The sequence below is a fragment of the Lissotriton helveticus genome, chromosome 1_2, assembly GCF_964261635.1.
Source record: "Lissotriton helveticus chromosome 1_2, aLisHel1.1, whole genome shotgun sequence".
NCBI lineage: Eukaryota > Metazoa > Chordata > Amphibia > Caudata > Salamandridae > Lissotriton > Lissotriton helveticus.
In genome coordinates this window covers 348933183-348952049 of record NC_136058.1, presented here as the reverse complement: position 1 = coordinate 348952049, position 18867 = coordinate 348933183, and the positions used below count along the sequence as shown (strand labels likewise).

Below are 18867 nucleotides of genomic sequence, written 5' to 3'. Positions count from 1 at the left end.
AAAGAAAGGGAGCTTGGGTGAAAGAAAACCCTAGAAGAGTGAGCAAAGGGGGCAGGAAGTGTGGAGGGGTGGAAAAGGAGGCACGAGGCGGACTCCGGACTGAGCATCCACGGCGAAAATGGACACTTTGGACTTGCGATCTGTCAGTTTTTATAAATTAAGCACCGCTTCATAGCTGGGCTGAGAAGAGCACAGACAGGCAGGCCAGTGTACACATCTCCCGCCCTTAGACCCCTCGAACCAGCCTCTGATGACAGCAGTTTCCGGGGAACAGATGCATCACTTAAAGGCCACCCCTCCCCCACCTTTCACCTATCCCGGAAACCACTGAACTTAACAAGAATACAACTTTGCTGTGGAAAGACTGATATAAAACAGACCTTAAGAACCCGGAGTCGTTCTGCTCTGAAGAGGAAGTGACGTAGTGACGGTGCATTAGAGCCCAGGTGAGCTCCAACACCTTCACAACACAGAAGAACCAACTCCAACCAGGAGAACATTGAGGAACAAGACATACGGGTCCACTCACACAACCTGCAGCGAGAGAACCCCCTGGGGACGGATCTAATCGGATGTGTACAACGGGCCACGGTGGAGTGCCAGAAACACTTCGGCATCGTGTGCAATAAATGCCGAATGCTGTAAATTGTGGAAACATTTTGAACAGGTAATGCTTTTAACTTCAAAAGTTGTTTTTATGATTTGGACCTCAAAGAGGTCCACATAAAAAATACACAAAGATCTACAACACCAGATCACACAAAACACATGCCAGAAACGTTTAGTACAGAGATCGCACAGTTGATTATATGCACAATAAAGTACATGACAGAAACTATCCATGTACAAACACAGACTCCACATATATATACAGATAATGCACCCTGACGCCTGAAATGTGTGTTTGTGCTACGGAAGAGTTCAACAGCAAGGGGCGGGGGATTGTCCGGAGGAGGGGACTCGTAATCCAGATGTTTCGTCGACCCTGGACTGTGCAGCTCCTCGGTGTGAGTGCGACGGGGGTCCCAGAGACACCCCGGACCCGCAGGGAGCGCGGGTCGCCCATGGTCAGCTTTGTTTGATGGCTTCCGGCTGTCAAGCCGGGAAATGTATTTTATAAACAGTTTATGCAGCTCTGGCCAGTTCCTGGGAAGCGCCGCCACCCCCGGCTCTGAGCAACAGCTGGACACAGCTGTCCCTGCGCTTCAGGCGCAGTCCCGGGGGGAGCTGTCTGCAGCCCTTCCGCTGTCTGGAGGGGGGGCGGGCTGGGACTGGGCGGGAAGGGTGAGTGAGTACTGGGAGCGGTCTCTTACAGAGGTCACTACGACCTGTCTCGTCTGCAAGTGACTGCGAGCTGTCTGGTCTACAGGTCACTGAGAGCAGTGCCGTCTACAGGTCACTTGGAGCTGTATCGTCCAGAGGTCACTGAGAGGTGACTGGGAGCTGCTACAGGTCATTGAGAGCTGTCTCGTATACAGGTCACTGAGAGCTGTCTTGTCCATAGGTCCTTGAGAGCTGTCTCATCCACAGGTCACTGACACGGTCACTGCGAGCCGAGCTGTCTCGTCTGCAGGTCACTGAGACCTGTCTTGTCTACAGGTGGAGAGCTGTCTTGTCCACAGGTCATTCAGAGCTGTCTTCTCCACAGGTCATTCAGAGCTGTCTTCTCCACAGGTCCTTCAGAGCTGTCTTGTCTACAGGTCATTCAGAGCTGTCTTCTCCACAGGTCATTCAGAGCTTCCCTGTCTACAGGCCATTGAGACCTGTCTCGTCTGCAAGTGACTGCGAGCTGTCTTCTCCACAGGTCATTCAGAGCTGTCTTGTCCACAGGTCATTCAGAGCTGTCTTGTCCACAGGTCATTCAGAGCTGTCTTGTCCACAGGTCATTCAGAGCGGTCTTGTCCACAGGTCATTCAGAGCTGTCTTGTCTACAGGTCATTCAGAGCAGTCTTGTCCACATGTCATTCAGAGCTGTCTTGTCCACAGGTCATTCAGAGCTGTCTTCTCCACAGGTCATTCAGAGCTTCCCTGTCTACAGGCCATTGAGACCTGTCTCGTCTGCAAGTGACTGCGAGCTGTCTTCTCCACAGGTCATTCAGAGCTGTCTTGTCCACAGGTCATTCAGAGCTGTCTTGTCCACAGGTCATTCAGAGCTGTCTTCTCCACAGGTCATTCAGAGCGGTCTTGTCCACAGGTCATTCAGAGCGGTCTTGTCCACAGGTCATTCAGAGCGGTCTTGTCCACAGGTCATTCAGAGCAGTCTTGTCCACAGGTCCTTCAGAGCTGTCTTGTCCACAGGTCCTTCAGAGCTGTCTTGTCCACAGGTCCTTCAGAGCTGTCTTGTCCACAGGTCCTTCAGAGCTGTCTTGTCCACAGGTCCTTCAGAGCTGTCTTGTCCACAGGTCATTCAGAGCTGTCTTGTCTACAGGTCATTCAGAGCAGTCTTGTCCACAGGTCATTCAGAGCTGTCTTGTCTACAGGTCATTCAGAGCTGTCTCGTCTACAGGTCACTTAGACCTGTCTCGTCTGCAATTCACTGCGAGTTGTCTCGTCCGCAGGTTACTGAGAGTAGGTGCCCAGCTGTCTCGTCCACTGGTCATAGAGCGGTTTTGTCCTCCGGTCCCTGCGAGCTGTCTTGTCCACAGAGTGAAGTCTAATACAGGGGGTCATGGAGAGAGGTCTAATACACATTTCAAGTAGAGCAGTCTCATTGAAGCGTCAGTGAGAGCAATCTCGTACAAACGCCCTTGAAAGCAGTCCTTACACAGGACACCGAGTCACTCCTCGTGCACAGTTCTGTTGTGGCCTTCACTCCCGCGGAGGACCACCAGGGATGTCTCTGGACAGACATCGGACAAGGCTGTCTGATTCACAGTTTATACAAGCGGTACAAAAGGGGGTGGTGATGGACGGAGCATCTGAACCAATCAAACACTCACACCCAGTCAAAAGATCTGGGTTTGATCCATCACCGTTCTTTAGCCCACTCTGCCACCCCAGTTCAGACATGGCTATATGCAAATCAGTCTGACCCTGTGCCTCATGGGAACAGTCGAGCCCGAACTGCCAAGCCATGCCTTCCCTGGACCAGAAACAAGCTTCCGAGGACCGGTTTCTGGCATTCCAGCCGTCTTTAGCCCGGCTTGCTTGAATCCAGTGGCAAAGTGAGCAAGGGACTCACGTCTGAGCATACCCTGCCACACTTATGGCGGCCAAAGCGGTACAAAAGGGGGTGGTGATGGACCAGCTTCTGAGGACCGGTTTCTGGCATTCCAGCCATCTTTAGCCCGGCTTGCTTGATTCCCGTCCAGGGAAGGCATGGCTTGGCAGTTCGGGCTGGACTGTTCCCATGAGGCACAGGGTCAGACTAATTTGCATATAGCCATGTCTGAACTGCGGTGGCAGAGTGGGCTAAAGAACCGTGATGGATCAAACCCAGATGTTTTGACTGGGTGTGAGTGTTTCATTGGTTCAGATGCTCCGTCCATCACCCCCCCTTTTGTACCGCTTTGGCCGCCATAAGTGTGGCAGGGTATGCTCAGACGTGAGTCCCTTTCTCACTTTGCCACTGGATTCAAGCAAGCCGGGCTGAAGACGGCTGGAATGCCAGAAACCGGTCCTCGGAAGCTTGTTTCCGGTCCAGGGAAGGCATGGCTTGGCAGTTCGGGCTGGACTGTTCCCATGAGGCACAGGGTCAGACTAATTTGCATATAGCCATGTCTGAACTGGGGTGGCAGAGTGGGCTAAAGAACGGTGATGGATCAAACCCAGATCTTTTGACTGGGTGCGAGTGTTTGATTGGTTCAGGATGCTCCGTCCATCACCACCCCCTTTTGTATCACAGTTTTTACAAGACTGCCTCTGGTGGCTCAGTGGACTAATGCGTCCACTGTTGAAGCCTGTGTCTGATCTCATGATCACAGGTTCAAATCCCGAGTGGTCAACTCAGCCTTTTATCCTTCTGAGGTCGATAAAACGTGCACTTTACAAATACACCTATGCTCTCTGGCACAGGGCTTGGAGGGAAGTGTCTGAACACTGCCTGACAGGACAGTTCAGAGGTTCACCGGGCACTCGAAGACATCTCTGGTGCAGATGGCCGCTTCCTCTGCTGAAGAGGCCGTCCTTGCCCCGACGAGAGTCCAACTAACTGAATGGGACCAAGAAAGGCGTGAGGCCAAGAGCCGTGAGGCCTGAGCTCGACTGGCCATTGACAGGCCTCCGGCTCACTCACTTGTGGTACCAGTGGTCTGACTATCTGCCGCCGCCTGTGCACGAGCAGAGACAGTCTAAGGGATGGGCAAAGTGGGGTCTGGACCTGGGTCCCCGCCTTTCCTGGGGGGTGAGGGGGGCGATGGAGCCAGCTCTATTCTGCATTCTTGCCCTTGAATAATTCCGAAACAGATAGCTTTTAGATACTTTTTTCCTTTATTTTTTGCGTGGGTGATGTGAGAGTGTATTACAGACATTTTGCCCAGAAATGCTGTTTTTGTTTCACTTAACATTCATAGAAAAAAAGTTTCTTTTAGATCAAAACAGGACCTCGTACATGAGGAATGGGAGGGTGTCACCGACATTATTTGCAATAATATTAGTGAACTGCTGCTGTATTACAATATTAAAAGCACACGTCACTTTCCCTGAAAATTATATGCAAAACACATTTTATAATTTTTGACTAGTGTGCCTGTCTGTGACTGGGCCAAAGAGGTCACGAAAGAGCTGAAACTTGATCATAAATTCAAATCTGTACCGAACAGGGGCCCCTAAAATACATTTGCCCAGGGCCCCTAACATCCTTAACATGTCCCTGCAGGTGAGTAGACAAAGTAACTAAGCAGGCGCCCTCCGTCTGGCACCAAACCTGCCATGACTGCACCAGTGTGACCATGTTCAGCACAGCGTTACATCACTCCGCCAAGGGTATCTTTTCAACCAAAGCATGTTACCCTTTAATCCCTCCTCTCCACCCAGGCCAGCGCATACAGAGGTAAGTCATAGTGATAAATTCAGAGTGTCTCTCGGGACCTGAGGCACCACGTACCAACTCCTTCCACACAGGCCGCACTGACCATGCACTCCTCTAACCATGCACTCCTCTAACCATGCACTCGTTTTCCACCCAGGTCTTCTTGGCTTCCTCCCCTTGTGGAACCAGGCCACGTGGTCTCTGCAGATATTCCCCACCTCCTGAATGTTTTCTCTCACAGCGGTCGGTGTTCGGTGGTTAATGGTCAGCCCTTCCCCCAACCAAGCCAAAGACACACAGATGATGGACGGAATGCAGAACAAATCAAACATCCCCCCAGTCAAGAGATCTGGGTTAAATCCATTGTTCTTTTGCTCACCATGCCACCCCAGTTCCGACCCTGTCATATGCAAATCAGTCTTGACCCTGTACCTCATGGGAACAGTCCAAACCAGGTCCTCCCTGGACCAGAAACAAGCATCCTGGGACCGGTTTGAGGGTTTCACCCCTCATCAGCCAGGCTTGCTTGAAACCAGCGGCAAAGTGAGCAAGTGACCCATCTCTGGGCATACCCTGCCAACTTGGGGCGAGAAAGCAAAAGAGACACAACCAAGGGCCGCCGCCAACCTCGTCGGGTACATTGCGCACCAGTGGTGCCCTTCGGTTGGCTGGTGCCGCTTAGTGCAGTGAATCTTCACTACAACAGATAGAATTTGAGCTACGTGCCCTAAAGGTTTCTGAACGCTGTGGGTGCTGTCCAGAAGTCACTACCCGGGTGCGTCTCTCCTTGGCACCCTGAACTCGCCACCAGTATCCGCACCCTGGCCAAGCACTGTGTGGGCGCCGTCTCTGCGCTCTGGTGTGGTGCACCCCCATTTCCAATTTACTGAACTTCATCCTTTCGTCCAGCTGCACCCCCCAACCCACCATTGCATTCTTTAGTTCCCTTGAACCTGTTTGGGTGTTTCGGGCGTGTGCCTTATCTTGCCTCTCGGTGGGAGCCCTGCAGTGGGAAGTAGGACAAAGTTGCAGCGGCGTTGGTTGTTGCAACACCACATTTGTTATCGTTTGATCGGTCTGTTCTCGCCCCACTCCCGTGACGACACCGGATACGGTTTCTGTGTAGGTTGTGTCTTGTATATCTTGGACCTTATATGAAACTATCCAACCCTGTCCATCAATAAATATTAGGAGGGTAACCAGATCCAAGTTCCAGAGGCTGCCAAGTGTTCCTGATTGCACGTTCGTATGCGCGTGCATTGCGCTAAACACATCAATGCATAGCATAACCCTCTCAGACCCAAGTGTCTGCCTCCGAAGGGACGGAAGGCCAGCTCTTTTTAAACTTATTCCAACTGCCCTCTACTTTCTTCTCACAAACTGACGCTGACTTTTTGTGTGACTGTTGGGCCAAAGCATTTGGAGCCAAACCTGCAGCATGTCCTGGAGACACCTGGACTGTCCATTCCCTGTGCAGCCGGTCCATTCCCTGTGCAGCCGGTCCATTCCCTGCGCAGCCGGTCCATTCCCTGCGCAGCCGGTCCATTCCCTGCGCAGACGGTCCATTCCCTGCGCAGACGGTCCATTCCCTGCGCAGACGGTCCATTCCCTGCGCAGACGGTCCATTCCCTGCGCAGACGGTCCATTCCCTGCGCAGACGGTCCATTCCCTGCGCAGACGGTCCATTCCCTATGCAGACGGTCCATTATGTCCTAGAGAAGTATGGACTGTCCATGCCTGTGCAGACTGTCTTTTCCCTCTCCAGTAGCACCCCAGACCGTGCCAAGCTAGGGGTGAACGGTGATGTCCACGAAGGATACTGCCCAACCTACACTGCTGCCGGGTGTACTTGCTGTATACCTTTGGAGAACTCTCTAGACCACTGTGGCTGGAGTCGACATACCTGAACCCTTATTGTGGGGTTTCTTGAAGGGGCATTGTGGAATACATAGGATTACTTTCTGGGATCGTTTGGTTGACTTAACCTACTTAGCCCTGATGAAGTTCCTCTGTCAGGAACGAAACGCGTTGGCTGATGTCTAACTGCATGTTTTACTAAGAAGAATAAAATATATTTAAAGGACTCCCTTATAAGCACGTGGACTCATTTTCTCTGGTGCATCTTCCATTATCAAAAGAATTTCTCTTCTGGATTCCAGTGGAGCCCAACTGTGGCGGGCTTCGGAAGTGATATGCACAGGACTTATACTTTTGTCTAATAAGGATTGAGGTGCTGAACCAGTGGTCAGCCGCAGTTTGGAGCTTGTTGGATTCCAGTAACCCCTGACTGCCCCAGGGCCTGCAGAGGAGCGTGGACACTGCCTGTGTCCAGCCCTGCATGCGGCCTGCCCTCTGTCATACTCTGCCATACTCCCGTGGGGCACTGGCTCTGGGCTAGCCGGCGGGTGGTGGACACCCCGCAGTGCTTACCTCGCTCAGCCACCCTAAGACATTAATACTGCACATAACATGTGTATTTGTAATGCGTACGTTCACCCGGAGGCATCTTGACGCTGAATAACAGATGTTTATTGTTACCCAACTCAACGGTACTCATTTGATCGACCTCTGATGGATGAAAGGCTGAGTGGACCCGCCGGGATTTGAACCTGTGACCATGAGTTTGAACAAAGGCCCCTGCAGTGGACGCATTAGTGCACTGAGCCACCAGACCCGGCATCAGTGAGGGTCAGATTGACCCAGTGAGAACCAGGGTGTGCAGAGCTCTGACCCCCCCAGGCCTGCAGCGCCCACACATCACACCACCGCTCTCCATGGGATTTGTTGAGTCAGTGGGCAGAGGTGCCAGCAGAGTGCCCTTGGCTGGGGAGCCAGGCCTCTCAAGTGCCATGGGGGCGGGGCTAAGGACAACTGTCCACTGCACTCCGGACAGGCCAGAGAGGGCCCCCACCTGCTGGAACCGGAAGCTTCATCTCCCGCCAGGGAAGTTCCAAGCCCCGGTTCAGGTGTGAAGGCGGTGTCGCCCCCTGGTGGAGGTCTCCGATCCCACTGCATGTGTCTGTGCTGCCGCCACCTGCTTACATACAAAGCGTGGGGCTGCTCCTCCTTTCAGCAGAGGGGCCTTTGATAATCCATGACCGTAAAGTGCACGTGATGGCGACCGGCATTTCATGAGGAGGGTGGAGACCGAGCGGCTCTAGGCTCATGGCGGCCCTGGGCAGGCAGCGTAGGTAGGGGGCCCCGGAGGCGCGCGGAGGTCAGTGAAGAAGGGGGGGTGTCAGGGTGTTTGGAAGTGGCCGCCAAATCCCTGCCACTGGGGCCGCCACGCACATATGTATCCATCCTCAGAGGATTATTATATTAAGGATATATATTAGCGTAGCGGTCCCTGGGGTTTGGCGGCCCTGTGCAGGTGCACAGCTTGCACATGACTAAGGCCGCCCCTGAGACCCAGGGCAGGGTCGGAGTTAGCAGAGACCTTACACACAGAGGGGTCTTTCGTGTAACTAAACCTGGCCAAAGTCGCAAAGTGCCTCCTAACAGCCCTTCCACGACCACACTCGCTCCCATTCGCTTTATCGACCGACACATGATGAAAGACGTAGTCGACCCGGCCGCATTCGAAGAACATGCAGGGCTCCGGTTGCATACAGTGATCTCCAGCAGAGGGGTGAACCCACCGAGCTATCTCCACTGCACGGCAGCAGAGGGAAGGAAGGCCGTGCCAGAAGGGTAGCCGCGGTAGCAGCCGTGGTGAGACACGCCCCTGGCAGGCTTCCCGCCGCTGCCCGAACTGGAAAGACTGGTTTGGATGAAAGCAGGAGCTGCCAAGCAACAGGTGGAGCCACGCGTGGGGTGCGAGGGCGGGCCCTGGCGGCTCAGGCAGAGGGCGGGGGCAGCTCAGGCAGGGGGAGGAAGAAGCATGCTTTTATAGCGCCAAGATGCTGTATCAGAGGCACAGTGATAGCTGGGGGGCTCATGGTAGGGAGCGAGAGGCACACAGATATCTGGGGGATGGGGGTTGGATTTGTGTGTGTGCCTACATGTTTTCAAACACCGGCTCCTCGTGACCTTTTGTGTATAAGGCGCTTTATAAATCACATAAATTCGTCCTTGGGGAATGTGGAAAGAACACACACGGAGCTCTAGGGGAAGGGGTTAAGGGGGCCCTGCTAGTTCGCGGAGGCTGAGAGATGATGCAGATAATGATCGGTGCCTTCTGGGAGTTGTAGTCTTTTTATTCAATTAAACAAATTGGAGTAACTCCTGTGAAAAGATAATAAAGAGAGTAAAAACCACGGCCTGGCGACGGGGAATGAACCTGAAACCAGTCACGTGGGGCCCTCCCTGTGACGAGCAGTTAGTCACACTGTGTTTGCAGACAGGGGTTGTATGTTGTATGTCTCTTGTAATAAAACCACGATGAACGGTGTGATCTTGTGCAAGTCCTTTCACTCCTTCTGGCCCTCGCTCCTCAGAACTTAATCAACTGGTAGTTCCTCGCTCCATGAAGGCTAGATGGGGGAGTAAGGCCTTTTCCATCCTGGCACCCCAAATATGGAACTCACTTCCCCTAGAGATTAAGTCACAACCCTCATTGGACCTTTTTAGGAAAGCTCTGAAAACTTGGTGTTTTGTTAACACATATCAGTAAGCTCTATCCATCCTTTGACTCAGCTAGATTAATGTTAGGCGCCTTGACGCCCACTGGGCTAAGTCGCGCATGTGTAAATCCTATTTCATTCATTCATTCATTCATTCATTCATTCATCCGTGCGCCCAGGGACCTTGGCGGGGGTTGTGGTGGCGGTGGGGGGAGGGTTGAGCCACATCAGAGTCCAACGTATCAGCGCCTGGAGGAAAGCTCGGCGCTCTGTGGATCCTGGACGCTAGCCCAGGCACTGCTGGATTGTGCATTAGAAGCGCCCCCTCCCCCCCCTGTCTGCTATGAAATATCCCAAAATGCTGCATTTCCAGACAGATGTTATTTCTATTCCCTGGCCAGAGGAGACTTGAACGAGTGGAATTATTGAAGTTGGGATGATTATATGTAGTTTGAAAGCAGGAAGGGGGGTATTAGCCCCTTCTGCATCATTCACTCATTTCCCTCCCTCGTGAACACCCGCCTTAGCTTCTGTACAAAGATGTTCCTTGTTTAAGGCAAAATAATGATTTGCCGTTTAGGCGCTCACCTTTTCTGAGCATCACTTTTCTTGGGGGAGAGGGGGTTACATCTTCCCGTGGCCATTTCTGCTTTTACCAAAAGGCTGCTGCCTACAGTAGCCGCTTTAATTGAAAAAAAAGTACTAACAGATGCGTTTTCTAATTTTTTCCTGAATTTATGAAGGGTTAGGGAGAAGAAACCTGCCGCATGTTTGCAGCGCACAGCTGCTGATCCCAGAAATGTTTCTTTGTGGCGCTGCCTTCCTGATGTCGGCGTTTTTAGCAGTAAACTAAAACTGTTTCTCAGGGTCCCACTTTAAATAAAATAATTCTATTTGACCTGAATGCACCGAGAGTACTGCCCCAAAGGGTTGACAAATGACCATGAAAAGCAAACCTGGAAAAAACATGGCGCCGGAGACCTGTGGTTTCTACACAAACCCCCTCCACTCACACTCACTCCAGGGGGCCGGCCTCCCCCGGGGGCTGCTCCCCGCAGCAGACGGCTCTTTCGGGGCTCCCCCGGCCCTGCAGCGTTTAGGTTCAGAGCAAGGCCAGGTTTTTTAAGGCTCTAGTTTCATCCACTTCATGGTGAAGTGAAAGGAGGGTGAGTTTGAGTGGGGAGGCCTTGCTACAGGTTCATGGGCACGGGTGACGGCAGTGTTTCATGAACCGGTCCGACCAGTCGTCCATTTCCGGGTCGTGCAGGTTGCTTTGTTGACCCCATCTCTAGACAGGTGCACACCTCTGATGAAAAGTACACTGACAGTTGAAGTGTATTTAAGGTGCTTTCTGTGGCTGGTTTTAAACTTTGCTGGGAATGCTGCCGGACTGGCAGAGTTCCGCCCCTGGATGCCCTCTGTGCAGCACTGCGCATGCCCAGGGCCTGCCTGGCTTCTCCTGGGTCAGAAAGGTGAGTCCTAACCAGACGCCCCAGAATCCTCACCAGGGACGCTTTGCACGGTGCTGTGCACCTGTGCATCAACTGTGCCAGGGCGGAGGCTCTGCTACGAGTGGGTGGTACCGTCTCTGGCAGGCATGTCCTCACCCGCCCAAACAATACCAACCCCAGAACAAGGTGTGCAACTCCGCCGCCCCAGATGACAAATCCACGCGCTTAGAAGTGGCGGAACGCCCTCGAGCTGTACTTTTATAGCGCTTGCTGTTCGTTACAAGTGTCTTTTCGGTGCTTTAAATGAGGGCAGTCAAGGTTACCAAAACAATGGGGCGCAATACATCGTAAGTAAGTAAAAATGTATTGTTTTTGATTAATTAAAACCATTACAAAATACATTCAGATAAAACATTTGATAAAGAGGCTTTTCAATCAATGCTCTGTTAAAAAAAAAAGGTTTCTGGGTATCAGTGCACACGTGCGTAGATAAAAAGTAGAGTGTTCAGAGTCTTTTTGCTGGAGGCCTGTGAGGAATTGCATCGAGCTGGGAAGGATGAAAGGCCGTCTGTCGTGATTGGAATCTGTGAATGTATGGTCACTCCGAGAGATATGCAGCAGGCCTCCTTTAAAACACAGGGACAGGGCCAAATGCTGAGAGGCTTTGGCCAAGCAGCGGCCACAGGCCACAGGCCTCATGTTAGAGCTGACGCGCCGTCTGATCTTGTGCGGATCCCCCCTCGCTTTCATTGGTGGTCATTGGAATAAAGCCGAGGCGCCTCGAAGGAGATGGATAGTCCATGCAAGCGGTTTTCCATCTGTTCACTTCATTTCCTTCTTCCTAATCTGATGTCACGCGCTGTCTCGGGGCAGAGGCCCTTTCTTCCCCACATCTGGTTCTGTTCGCGGCCTCCTGCGCCCTCTCGTGGTCAGAGATGCCAACTCCACCCCCGACACTGTTCTTTCATAAGACGTCTGCTTTCAGTATTTCTTTTTGGCGCTGGCTTTCGTATCGCGGTCCAATGCTGCCACCTAACGGACACATGCAGGATCGCCCTCCCAGTTTTTTTCTTGTTCCAAAACAGGAGCTGCCTGCCTCTCTGCTCTGTCAATAAAGTAGTCTCAGAGTTCTCTGCTAATTTTCCCTTAAATGTGAAGCCTCTTTAACATGCATCAAGAGCTCCTGCAATCCTTTAAAAATTGTTAGTTCTGCCTTTTCGTCCCGGGGTGGTAGAAACGTCCATTCAAATTTATAAGAAGTGCTTATTCAAGGGTAGTAAACGCTTTATTAATACAAACAATTACAATGCAGGAGTGAACCACATCCTTTCCCCAAAGTTTGGTTAAAAGAATGGCAGGTTGTGTTTTTCACCAAGTGGGGTGACTGAGACATGGTTTTGCTTCTTGGATGACTGGGTGTTTTCCTATTTTGAAGCGCCTAGGCCGGGACATGAAAGTAAAGAAATTTAGTATAAAAATCCCTCATGAAATATAGAGCTGATAAGTGGCTCCTACACCACTCAGCGCTAATACCAACCCTGTAAGCATACTCGGGGGAACCCTGTATTCTGAAGTTTTCCTTAGATGCCGAATTCACTTTATTCTCAAGGAAACGTATCAAATAGCAATTCCATAACCATGTGTATTTTAATTTTTTTTCCAAAGTTACCAGTAGTGTTTGAAATATGTAGATTTTCAAACCATCTTTAATCAGAATAATACAATAAACACTCAAATGTTGGCAGTAAAAACAAACTGCAGAGACTCTTGGTCAATATGCAGAGTAGGACGATTGTAATTATACAAAAAAACTAAAAGCACATAAAAAGAGTTGTAACATTTCCCCATCTACACATTATTCCTAATTATATGCCGTCAACTTGCAATTATAGATGTAGACACCTTTTGACATTTTTTAAATAGAGGTGTGCGCAATGTGTGTAGTTCCTTTCACATAATTACGCCAAATTTCATTAAAAAGTATTCATAATGACTAAAAATGTAAATATGGCGTTTAGCGCTTTATTTTAAAGTGAAATGCGTCCTCGTGTCCATTTTGGCAACGCAGTGACCTCGAATGACCGCTGTTCACTTGCCTGTCATTCTCTCTTCAATTCTGCACCAACCAAGTGTAATTTCGTAATTTCTGAAGCAATTGTACCATGAAATCCCCGGAATTACTCAAATGACACCAGTGTAATTGAACCTCCTCCAGGTTCTCAATTTAAAGCGCTAGAGCATTAATTGTTTTGGAATCGCTACTGTACAATTTTCCTTCTGAAAAGAAGGTACCTGTTAACACACCTATAGAATATGCCTAGGCTGGAACAACCGCTTGTGTAAAGAAAAACAGTTATCACCCGGTGTGAGACTGGGGGAAAAATATCTGGTGGAGATGGAGAACACAGGCATAGGTTCTACCATAACGAGTCATTCAGTCTCTCTGTCCTGTGTATGTCAGTACGTTTGACATAGTTTTGTACCTTTGTTTGTTAAATTTGCACCTTGAAACTGAAGGTTATTTGGCATTGTTTGAGAGATATAATGTATACACATTTTTAAAAAAAGTCCCTGTGCCGCCATTTGTCTTAGTTGTGTAAAAAAAAAAAACAATCGGTGGGAGGCTTTGGGTCGTATATTGGGCCACATGACAGTGGAGGGTCTCATCCTCCGCCAGATTCCCCCCCTGCCCCCTGTGTGAGGTCCTGCGCGAAGACTGAAGATGCTCATGGCTGTTTCTGCTTTTCCTAGGGTACCGACTGTCCCAGTGAAGAACCTGAATGGAACGAGCCCGGTCCACCCTGCCTTGGCTGGTGAGTAAGCAGAGACTTGTGTACAAGGAGACGGAGCGGGAGGCTGTGGGGGTTTGGGATGACCAAATGTCTCTTCCTGGTGACTGAGGTTCACCCTCCTGACAAGTGGGGGGCCCTTTCAGTGGTAGACCAAGGGCGTGTTGTGTGTCTGAGGAGCCTTGGAGCCTCTGCATGATGGGCCTGAGGTCTGTGTGTGAGAAGGGCCCTGGGCCCCTCTCCTGTGGTTGTCGCGCCCTCTGTCTGTGGCTGGGGTGCTCTGTAGGGTGGTCCCAGGACCTCTGTCCAATGGGCCTGGTGTCCTCTGGTGGGCTTTAGGGCTGCATCTGGTGGGCCTTAGATCCTCTGTCTAGTGGCCCCTGGTCCTCTGTGTGTAGGTCTGGTGTCCCCCCGTCTGGTGGACTTCTGTTTGGTGGTCCTGCGGTCCTCTGTCCCCAGGTGGTTCTTGTATCCCCAGGTGGTTCTTGTATCCCCAGGTGGTTCATGTGTCCCCAGGTGGTTTTGTGTCCCCAGGTGGTTTTGTGTCCCCAGGTGGTTCTTGTGTCCTCTGGTGGTTCTTGTGTCCTCTGTCTGGTGGTGCTTGTGTCCTCTGGTGGTTCTTGTGTCCTCTGGTGGTGCTTGTGTCCTCTGTCTGGTGGCTCTTGTGTCCTCTGTCTGGTGGTTCATGTGTCCTCTGGTGGTTCATGTGTCCTCTGTCTGGTGGTTCATGTGTCCTCTGGTGATTCTTGTGTCCTCTGTCTGGTGGTTCTTTTGTCCTCTGTCTGGCGATGCTTGTGTCCTCTGGTGGTTCTTGTGTGCTCTGTCTGGTGGTTCTTGTGTGCTCTGTCTGGTGGTTCTTGTGTGCTCTGTCTGGTGGTTCTTGTGTCCTCTGGTGGTTCTTGTGTCCTCTGTCTGGTGGTTCTTGTGCCCTCTGGTAGTTCTTGTGTCCTCTGTCTGGTGGTTATTGTGCCCTCTGGTGGTTCTTGTGTCCTCTGGTGGTTCTTGTGTCCTCTGTCTGGTGGTTCTTGTGTCCTCTGGTGGTTCTTGTGTCCTCTGGTGGTTCTTGTGTCCTCTGGTGGTTCTTGTGTCCTCTGGTGGTTCTTGTGTCCTCTGGTGGTTCTTGTGTCCTCTGGTGGTTCTTGTGTCCTCTGTCTGGTGATTCTTGTGTCCTCTGGTGATTCTTGTGTCCTCTGTCTGGTGGTTCATGTGTCCTCTGTCTGGTGGTTCATGTGTCCTCTGGTGATTCTTGTGTCCTCTGTCTGGTGGTTCTTGTGTCCTCTGTCTGGTGGTTCGTGTGTCCTCTGGTAATTCTTGTGTCCTCTGTCTGGTGGTTCTTGTGTCCTCTGTCTGGTGCTTCTTGTGTCCTCTGTCTGGTGCTTCTTGTGTCCTCTGTCTGGTGCTTCTTGTGTCCTCTGGTGGTTCTTGTGTCCTCTGGTGGTTCTTGTGTCCTCTGTCTGGTGGTTCTTGTGCCCTCTGGTGGTTCTTGTGTCCTCTGGTGGTGCTTGTGTCCTCTGTCTGGTGGTTCATGTGTCCTCTGGTGGTTCTTGTGTGCTCTGTCTGGTGGTGCTTGTGTCCTCTGGTGGTGCTTGTGTCCTCTGGTGGTGCTTGTGTCCTCTGTCTGGTGGTTCTTGTGTGCTCTGTCTGGTGGTTCTTGTGTCCTCTGGTGGTTCTTGTGTCCTCTGGTGGTTCTTGTGTGCTCTGTCTGGTGGTGCTTGTGTCCTCTGGTGGTGCTTGTGTCCTCTGTCTGGTGGTTCATGTGTCCTCTGTCTGGTGGTTCATGTGTCCTCTGGTGATTCTTGCGTGCTCTGTCTGGTGGTTCTTGTGTCCTCTGTCTGGTGGTTCATGTGTCCTCTGGTGGTTCATGTGTCATCTGGTGGTTCATGTGTCCTCTGGTGATTCTTGTGTCCTCTGTCTGGTGGTTCGTGTGTCCTCTGGTAATTCTTTTGTCCTCTGTCTGGGGGTTCATGTGTCCTCTGGTGGTTCTTGTGTGCTCTGTCTGGTGGTTCTTGTGTCCTCTGGTGGTTCTTGTGTCCTCTGGTGGTTCTTGTGTGCTCTGTCTGGTGGTTCCTGTGTCCTCTGGTGGTTCTTGTGTGCTCTGTCTGGTGGTTCTTGTGTCCTCTGGTGGTTCTTGTGTGCTCTGTCTGGTGGTTCTTGTGTGCTCTGTCTGGTGGTTCTTGTGTGCTCTGTCTGGTGGTTCTTGTGTCCTCTGGTGGTTCTTGTGTCCTCTGTCTGGTGGTTCTTGTGCCCTCTGGTGGTTCTTGTGTCCTCTGTCTGGTGGTTATTGTGCCCTCTGGTGGTTCTTGTGCCCTCTGGTGGTTCTTGTGTCCTCTGGTGGTTCTTGTGTCCTCTGGTGGTTCTTGTGTCCTCTGGTGGTTCTTGTGTCCTCTGGTGGTTCTTGTGTCCTCTGGTGGTTCTTGTGTCCTCTGGTGGTTCTTGTGTCCTCTGTCTGGTGGTTCATGTGTCCTCTGGTGGTTCTTGTGTGCTCTGTCTGGTGGTTCTTGTGTCCTCTGGTGGTTCTTGTGTCCTCTGGTGGTTCTTGTGTCCTCTGGTGGTTCTTGTGTGCTCTGTCTGGTGGTTCCTGTGTCCTCTGGTGGTGCTTGTGTCCTCTGGTGGTGCTTGTGTCCTCTGTCTGGTGGTTCATGTGTCCTCTGTCTGGTGGTTCATGTGTCCTCTGGTGATTCTTGCGTGCTCTGTCTGGTGGTTCTTGTGTCCTCTGTCTGGTGGTTCATGTGTCCTCTGGTGGTTCATGTGTCCTCTGGTGGTTCATGTGTCCTCTGGTGATTCTTGTGTCCTCTGTCTGGTGGTTCGTGTGTCCTCTGGTAATTCTTGTGTCCTCTGTCTGGTGGTTCATGTGTCCTCTGGTGGTTCTTGTGTGCTCTGTCTGGTGGTTCTTGTGTCCTCTGGTGGTTCTTGTGTCCTCTGGTGGTTCTTGTGTGCTCTGTCTGGTGGTTCCTGTGTCCTCTGGTGGTTCTTGTGTGCTCTGTCTGGTGGTTCTTGTGTCCTCTGGTGGTTCTTGTGTCCTCTGGTGGTTCTTGTGTGCTCTGTCTGGTGGTTCCTGTGTCCTCTGGTGGTGCTTGTGTCCTCTGGTGGTGCTTGTGTCCTCTGGTGGTGCTTGTGTCCTCTGTCTGGTGGTTCATGTGTCCTCTGTCTGGTGGTTCATGTGTCCTCTGGTGATTCTTGTGTGCTCTGTCTGGTGGTTCTTGTGTCCTCTGTCTGGTGGTTCATGTGTCCTCTGGTGATTCTTGTGTCCTCTGTCTGGTGGTTCTTGTGTCCTCTGTCTGGTGGTTCGTGTGTCCTCTGGTAATTCTTGTGTCCTCTGTCTGGTGGTTCTTGTGTCCTCTGTCTGGTGGTTCTGTTTGGTGGTTCTTGTGTCCTCTGTCTGGTGGTTCTTGTGTCCTCTGTCTGGTGGTTCTTGTGCCCTCTGGTGGTTCTTGTGTCCTCTGTCTGGTGGTTCTTGTGTCCTCTGGTAGTTCTTGTGTCCTCTGTCTGGTAGTTCTTGTGTCCTCTGTCTGGTGGTTCTTTTGTCCTCTGTCTGGTAGTGCTTATGTCCTCTGGTGGTATTTGTGTCCTATGTCAGGTGGGCCTCTAGTCATGCTTCTGCCGGTTGGGGCGCTCGGTCTAGTGTTTTTTGTTGGATCTTCATCCTAAACCCTGGAATGCACCTTCTAATGATTTTATTTTGCTTTCTTTCCATGTAGGCATTACTGGTATCCTTATGAGTGCTGCCGGTCTTCCTGTCTGCCTGACCCGACCACCCAAACTTGTGCTCCACCCGCCACCAGTCAGCAAAAGCGAGATCAAACCGGTCCCAGGGATCTCTGGCACGTGTCGGAAGACCAGCAAGAAGCAGGCCAAGAAAGGTGAGGAGCTCCTGGGTCCCAGTGTCACTGGCAGTAAGGAGCAGATCTGGGGTCTTGGTGTCACTGGAAGAAGATCTGGGATTGATTAGGACTCTGGGGTCTGAGTGTCACTAGAAGAAGATCTGGGACTGATTAGGACTCTGGGGTCTGAGTGTCACTGGAAGAAGATCTGGGATTGATTAGGAGCTCTGGGGTCTTGATGTCACAGGGGCTAGGAAGAAGATCTGGGATTGATTAGAAGCCCTGGGGTCATGATGTCACAGGGCCTGGGGAGAAGATCTGGGATTGATTAGGAGCTCTGGAGTCTTAGTGTCACTGGAAGATGATCTGGGATTGATTAGGAGTTCTGTGGTCTTAGTGTCACTGGAAGAAGATCTGGGATCGATTGAGAGCTCAGGGGTCTTAGTGTCACTGGAAGAAGATCTGGGATTGATTAGGAGCCCTGGGGTCTTGATGTCACAGGGACTGGGGAGAAGATCTGGGATTGATTAGGAGCCCTGGGGTCTTGATGTCACAGGGACTGGGGAGAAGATCTGGGATCGATTAGGAGCCCTGGGGGCTTCTAGTATAATTGATTGATTTGGAGATTTTTGGTTTTAGTTAGGATGAATTCTGTGTCCTTATGAGTCACACTAGATTTGAGGGGAGCGCTGGCGGCTTTGTGCCACCAGGAGATGGGAGGAGATATGGGTCTTTATGTCAGAGGGAGTGGGAAGGAGATCTGGGGGTATTTGGGTCACTGGCAGGGGGGAGGAAGGAGCTCTGGGTATTTGTGTCGCAGGAAGTGGAGAGGAGCTCTGAGTCTGCTCGCACAGAGAAGCTAGGCTTCTGGTCTCTATGCCACCGGGGGTGGCGAGGAGCTCTGCGGCGCGTGTCGCCACCAGTGATACACTCTCTCCTCTTGCCAATGGTAGTTTGCAAAAGGCATCTTGCCCAATGATGGCATGCACCAAGGGATGGGAGGGCCCAGTGCATTCTGCATGTGTGCAGTGTCTGTTGGGGTCTGCCCCCTCATGGAAGCTTCGGCTGTGCCCGGTCTTTTCTCGATCTATATGTTTGGTGTCCGGCAACGACCCCTAAAGAGTCCCGCTAACTGCGCATCTTGCGGTTTGTTCCTCTCATGGACCACATTTCCGTGCCCTGCCCACTTCAGCTTTTCACCCCCTCGTACAACTGATGTTTATCTTTTTTTTGGCATTTTTTTTTTAATCAGGACAAACTCCAGAGGAGGTG

General features: G+C 51.5%; 1 protein-coding gene across 1 annotated transcript in view; it reads left to right on the top strand.

The window, feature by feature from the left end:
• The window catches only part of DTX4 (deltex E3 ubiquitin ligase 4), an 81573-nt gene that overhangs the window by 49379 nt on the left and 13327 nt on the right, over nucleotides 1-18867 (top strand). The window contains exons 3-5 of the mRNA XM_078671890.1: nucleotides 13737-13798; nucleotides 17473-17634; nucleotides 18848-18867. The exon at nucleotides 18848-18867 is cut by the window's right edge and continues 42 nt beyond it. Coding sequence (XP_078528016.1) covers nucleotides 13737-13798; nucleotides 17473-17634; nucleotides 18848-18867 — 244 coding nt within the window. The remainder of the gene's footprint in view (nucleotides 1-13736; nucleotides 13799-17472; nucleotides 17635-18847) is intronic.